Source organism: Apodemus sylvaticus, chromosome 3, assembly GCF_947179515.1.
Source record: "Apodemus sylvaticus chromosome 3, mApoSyl1.1, whole genome shotgun sequence".
In the NCBI taxonomy this organism is placed as follows: Eukaryota; Metazoa; Chordata; class Mammalia; order Rodentia; family Muridae; genus Apodemus; species Apodemus sylvaticus.
The window spans coordinates 151,218,373-151,225,090 of record NC_067474.1 but is presented as its reverse complement, the minus strand read 5'-3'; the positions used below and the strand labels follow the sequence as shown (position 1 = coordinate 151,225,090).

Here is a 6,718-nt window from a genome sequence, read left to right as displayed (position 1 = left end):
TGGGATTCCTACAGACAGTGGGGTACAGAGTCCCCCAAATGTGTTCCTCCTGCCTCAGATCCCTTCGCTTGTGAGAGTGACCACTGGCCCCTGCTCATAGCCAGTAACTCTGGCCCATGGCCGGCATCCCCCTTGAGGGAGTCCTTCCCATCACCCACCTCGCGAATGAGGACACCCACGGTGTGAGAGGCCATATGATCGTCAAGGTCTCCCACGTTGCGGACAGAGAACTTGAATCCAAATTTGCCCGATGCCAACGTTCCTGCACTTAATGACATCTTTTATTTGTTTATGAGACACTTCCAAATTCCTGCCCACCCAGTCCCAGCCAATGTCTCACAGTTCTCACCAGTTAAGCAGGAGCCAGGGCTTCACACCAGTTAAACAGGAGCCAGGGCTTCACACCAGTTAAACAGGAGCCAGGACTTCACACCAGTTAAACAGGAGCCAGGGCTTCACACCAGTTAAGCAGGAACTAAGACTGAATGTCTGAAGCTGATGTCCTTCGGATCTGAAAGGACAGTGAGCAAATGTTTCTCTGAGTTTCCTAGCAGTCAAGGCAAAAAGGGAAACACAGCTGAGCAGATGCTAGGCTTGAGAATTCAATTGTATGCATCCTGTCCGGGCCGAGCTCCGGCTCATCTCGAACAGGGTTATCTCAGTGTCTTGGGATATTAGCATAATCCCTTTACAGCCAGTCGCTGTCTCTCTGCACTGTCATTAAGCATCTCCTTATATCCACATGGAAGCAGTTCAGTTTTTTTAAACATTTCCCCCAGCACTGCCTGCAGTCTACCCAGGTGAACAGCTAAGAACACGATTCCCACAAGGACTGTGTGTCAACCATGGCTTTGTGTCTCTGCCTGAAGTGGGCATGAATTGTTGAACTGGGAGGAAGTGGAGACAGAGGAAGAAGGAACAAGGGAGTTAGTTGTGTGACGGGGCCACACCGGGCACGGGAAGTACACTCCAGAGTCGCCCCCAGGGTGTGGATGAAGTGAATGTTTATTTCCAGTCTCCCTTCCCTCACAGACTAAGGGCTGTACCACAGACACATCACACTTCCAGCTTGCTTCTTGAAGAGCTGAAACCCCCGAGCGGGTCTTGGATCCTAGAGAGGACAGACAGACACATCTGCTAAGTGAGCCTTGCGATGTGCTAAAGCGGGGCATCCAAACGCGGAGGCCACACCTGCAAGGTCTTGCAGCCCTTTGATACCCCAGCCTATCATGCTGCGGGCACTGAAGTCCCCAACGTGAACACGCAGTTAGCTCCTCCTCTTCAGGATGTTGTCCACGACATTCAGGTGCTCACACACCAGAGGGCTGGGTCCTGGCTTACACACATCATAGGACACTGTCACCTGGGCTGCTGATCACGTGGGCTAAGCCAGGGATCTGGGCAGTGACTCCTTCTGTCCCCGTCAACCACAGGAATGTAATCAGAATCCAATGGCTCACAAGTCTCCTTATTCCCAGGTTTCTCAAAGATGAGCTGGCATGTCAACAGATGGGTACCCTGGCTGAGAGGCATAGACTAGCAGCCACCCCCTCTAAGTGCTAAATATCCATTAAATTTGGGCAGTACCTCCATAGTAGAGCCACAAAGCACCCTGCTTTGCAAGCTGAGCTTTCTTAGCTTTCACTCAGAGTTCATTGGTAGGAACTTGTCACATGACAAGAGCAAAGGATACTGGGAAATGTAGTTTTGTTGGGCAACTGCCCCTTACTAATACAACACAGTGACACTGAGGACCAGGTGACTGCAGTGGGAGCTGGGGTAGCAACCCTAGCTTCTAATTACTAGATTTCTTGGGGCAAAATTGCACCGTGTAATAGCTGAGGGAGGGGGATCAGAAGTTTGAGGGATAGCTCTATTAATGCTCAAGACCCTCTAGATGTCTCTAGAAGAATTGAGTCTCTGGCTTCTTTGGGAAGCTGGAGAGCCCAGCAGACAGAGGAGGTCCTGTCAGCATCTCTGGCATCCCTACACTGCTCTCAGTTCCTTCAGATGTTACCGTGGAAGCCAAACATTTGCCCCTTGCCTTGTGCTGCACCTGGGCGGCCAGACAGAGAACAAACCCTATGTCCTCAAGTTCCTTCCCAGCAATACCACCCCACTGTAGAGAAGACGAGGCGCCTGAGGGCTAGAAAGATGACGCCTAACTAGTTGGAGGATCAAGATGGTGGGCGGAGGGCAAGCAGGACATGAGCTGAGAGTTGACATGGGGAGGGTTTGGGACTTGGGGCCTAAGAGAATTCAGAGGCGGCGACATGGGAAGAGGTGAGCAGGGCTGTGGGGCTTTAGGTGCCCTTCGGAGAGGCCTGCGGGTTGCCCATGAAGACCCGGGGGAGCCACAGAAGGCACTGGACACGAGAATGAGCACCATTGCTGAAGCATCCTCTCAGCAGCCAGTTTTGAGGAACCGTCTATGATGCTGGAGGCTGGGCGATGATGCTGAGGATGCTACAGCAGGCCAGGCAGGGAAGTCCAGGCTGTGGGAGGGAGGTGGGGAAAGCCCCAGACGCGGCTCTCAGCAATCTGGTTTCTGGTTGCTGAGGAAGAGTTTATGCCTGCCTGTACCTGAGTGGTGTCGGCACATCAAACACCCTGAGAGCAAGAGCAAAAGTCAGTAAGACGCCTACTGTGTGCCAAACACCATACTAAGTGCCCTGGACATAGAAGGGAGCTGCTGCCTAGAGGACCTGCTCTGCACAGCTGACCCGCCATCCCGTGTGGTAGATGGTGTCATCTTCACTGACAAACAGACAAGCTGAGGTTCAAAAGGCATGATAGCCCGCTCGCTCCAGGCCCTGTCTCTTGTAGATAGTTGGCCCCCCCTCCCTTGCTTCTAAGGTGTTAATCTATCTAAGGACAAATACCCTGGCCCCACAAAGCCACAGGGCTGTGGGTTCCTTGGGGAGAGTTGAGAGAGAGACCCAGACAGCAAAGTTTGTAATTACCCCCTGAGCTAAACTGAAGACCTCCCACCGGGATGTTCCCTGGGATGCAGGGGGAGGGGGTCATGATTAAGCACTTAGGGCTCCCTACGCGGCTTCCTCTGATTCCCTCCTGGCGCCAGGCCCTTCCCCAGTTCCTCAAGGTCGTCCCAGTGACTGTCAGGGAGATTGGGCATGAGAGCTGACAGCGTAGAAGAGATAGATTAGGCTAGGGCCACCGGCTGGATCACTGCCACCTTGCCTGGGAGAACACAGGAACAGACTCAGCACACAGTAGGCTTGCAGCACGGAGGGAACACAAACACACTCACAAGTATTCCCAATTCCAGTCAGCAGTTTCCACGATGTCCCCTGGGTCTCAGGCACTGTCACTTAGCACTCTGACATGCATGGACCCATCTTATTTGTTTTAATCAACCAACCTTGGAGGGCCAGGGCTATTATTCCCATTTTACAGATGAATCAACAGGATCAGACAAGAAAGGTCATAAGCTACGGGAAATCTCAGCATCAGCAATGGTTAGAGCCAGGGTTCAAGGCCAAGACCAGAAGCTTAGAGCATAGTCTTTAAACATTTTTAAACTAATTTATTATTATTGCATGTATGTATGTATGTATGTATGTATGCAAGATATGTGTGTGAACATGAATGTGTGTGTGTGTCACTGTATGTGTGGAGGTCAAAAGACAACTTTCAGGAGTCATGTCTCTTCCACTGAGGGTAGCGGACTTCCAGGTAGCAGAATCAGGTCTTGGGGCAGTTAGAAGTGAGGAGTAGGCCCACTTTACAGAAAAGAAACAAATTCTGAGCATGCTGGCATGCAGCTGATAGTCTTGGAAAACCTGTCAGAGGAAGAAACGTGAACAGGGACCCAGCCAAGAAAATGGTGGCCCTGCAGAAAGCGGAAGGCTAGATCCTTGGAAGCAAGGACAAAGCCAGGTAAGAAAGAACTGAGATGTCTGAGGGGTAGGGAGGTGAGAGGCCAGAAGGACAGTGAGGGCAGAAGGATGGGAGGCAGGCCCTACACTGTGGCAACACAGCAGCCTTTGTGTTCTGGTAGCACAGAGGAAGCCACCACAGGCCCAAAGAATGGAAGGCCTTGACCGGTGCCTTTGCTCTGTAAAATTAGCTTTCGCTGGTGTCGAAGGAGTGTGGACAGCAGTGGAGGCCGCTCTGTAGCTGGCAGGCCCCTGTGCCCTCAGGGTTGGGGATGGCACTGGCTTGGAGTGGTGGTTGGTGGCTGGGTCACAGACATGTTGGGGAGCTGAAGCCATCAGGGCTGTCTGGCACAGGGCATGAGCAGAGTAGAGGAAATAGCAAAATCCGGGGCTCCCCCCCTCTAAGTTTTTGGCCCAGGGCCTGGGTGGATGAAGGTGCTGTTTATGGATATGGAAGACCAGATTTGGAGAGAATAAGTGGTGTCGGGCTTGGGGCACAGTTAGATGGTGGCACACACTGGACTGTGAGGTGGAGAGGCTGAGCGGGCAGTCAGGAGAGCCTGGGACACAGGAAGAGCCCCAGTTGCCCACAGACAGGGATGCAGAGTCCTGGGCACACAGGGAGTGATGTGCCCCAGGCTCCAGAGAGCCCGTGGCCAGGAGGATGACCCTTCTAGTCCAGGGCCCTCTGCTCTGAGAGGGTTAGGAGAAGAGACATGGATGGGTATACGTGTTAACCCACCAGAGTTAAAGAAGCCTCTGAGAAGGACCTCAGAGACAGAGGCCTCCAGCCTGGGCCGCTTGCCCACCTACACATGGGCAGCTCAGCTAGAAGAGCCTTCTCTGAGCTGTCCCCAGCCTGCCTGGATGGCTGGCTGGCAGACATGGTGGCACAGGAGGTGGGGCCAGAGTCAGGTTGTTGGCAAACTGGATTTGACCTTGCCATTAGTTCTATGGTGGGCATCTGCCTGGGCCAGCTCAAGACCTGGGTGGAAACCACCCAACTGTGATGTTCCCTGATGTCTTCTTGGACTTAGGACCTGGGGCCTGAAATCTCTCCTGGCCACTTGCCTGATACCTGCCTCTGCCCACACCCCCAGACCTCAGGACCCCCTCCAGGTCCTGATGCCTGCCTCTGCCCACACCCCCAGACCTCAGGACCCCCTCCAGGTACTGATGCCCACCTCTGCCCACACCCCCAGACCTCAGGACCCCCTCCAGGTCCTGATGCCCGCCTCTGCCCACACCCCCAGACCTCAGGACCCCCTCCAGGTCTTGATGCCCGCCCCTGCCCACACCCCCAGACCTCAGGACCCCCTCCAGGTCCTGATGCCCGCCTCTGCCCACACCCCCAGACCTCAGGACCCCCTCCAGGTCCTGATGCCCGCCCCTGCCCACACCCCCAGACCTCAGGATCCCCTCCAGGTCCTGATGCCCGCCTCTGCCCACACCCCCAGACCTCAGGACCCCCTCCAGGTCCTGATGCCCGCCTCTGCCCACACCCCCAGACCTCAGGACCCCCTCCAGGTCCTGATGCCTGCCTCTGCCCACACCCCCAGACCTCAGGACCCCCTCCAGGTTCCTTTCAGCTTGGCTTTCATCATGGCTCCTGGCCTCAGGGCAGGACTGAGGCCTCCCTGGCTGCTGCCCAGACCACCCAGCGCCAGGCCCTGGCGGAGCCCGTCAGGGCTGGCCAGCCGTGGTCTGGCTCCGCCTGAGGGGCTGTGGCCTGGGAACCACTGGCTGTCTCCTTGGGGAAGCGGCTGGGTCTCCAGAACAAACATGGAACCGCAGGCTCCTCTCCTGCCCACCGAAGAGGGAGCTGCTTCTGGCTCCTTGCCACACCCCACTCTCTAGGCCTGGCTCCCACTTCTGTGGGGGATGGGCGGGAGGGGGCAGAGTGGTGAACTCAACCCTGAAAGAGGAGGGGGGACAGGGGGACTGCCTCACAAGAAAGGGCAGATGGGTCTTTGTTACCAGGGGGAAGGGGCAGATGGCAGAAGAAGGCTGTGGTGGAAGTAGACTGATCTTAGATGCCTCTTGGAGACCCTCAGGAAGGAGGCTTTGATGGCCCTGTGTAGAGTTCTTCTAAGCTTCAAGCCAAGAACAAAAGCTTAGGCATCAAACAAAGCTGGGTTCAAATCCAGACTTGGACACATCCAGGCTCATGGACCTTGGGAAATTGCCTTTGTCTGTTTGACCCCTCAGTTTCTCCCTTTTTTACACACACACACATACACACACAAACGCATGCGCAAGGTGACATAGTCTCTGTGTCACAGAGCGACGGAAAGATCACAAAGTCCCCTCGGCAGAAAATACCCAACCCATGGGGCGGCAGGGAGTGTGGATCCTCTAGGGACATCAGCCACAGCCCCACTGTGGCTCCCTAAGAGCCAAAACAGGCCCTGGGGGGGTCCTGGGCCCTGTGGGGGCAGGCCAGGACAACCTCGCTGATTCACACAGCTGGGGCTGGTCACATCTGACTGCGCGAGAAGCTGCAATTAGAGCCCAATTTAAAGGAACGCTGGCCTGGTTCTTCCCTGGACAGGTGTGATTATAGGCTCAGAGCTAACGTGTTACTAACAGGGTGACACAGGGGACCAGGCCAGGCCACAAGGGTGTCCAGCCCAGCCCCCTTCCTACACTTTGAGGGAAACAGAGGTCTTCGGTGTAGGAGGGGGCAGGCTCCAGCCCCCCACGGCAGGGGGACTGACACCCTATCTGCCCTCCAACTCCTACATTCTCTGAAGGATTTACTGTGGCATCTGGATGATAGGGTGAGCCGACTGCACACCCCCACTGAGGGGGGGCATCTC

The 6,718-nt window shown here is 55.3% G+C and overlaps 1 protein-coding gene across 1 annotated transcript; it reads left to right on the top strand.

Annotated features, from left to right (window-relative positions):
* Positions 1 to 4,783: 4,783 nt before the first annotated feature.
* LOC127680381 (basic proline-rich protein-like) lies at positions 4,784 to 5,617 on the top strand. The gene is made up of 2 exons (XM_052175855.1): positions 4,784 to 4,798; positions 5,000 to 5,617. Exons 1-2 carry the CDS (start codon positions 4,784 to 4,786, stop codon positions 5,615 to 5,617), a joined length of 633 nt encoding a protein of 210 aa, XP_052031815.1.
* Positions 5,618 to 6,718: the final 1,101 nt, after the last annotated feature.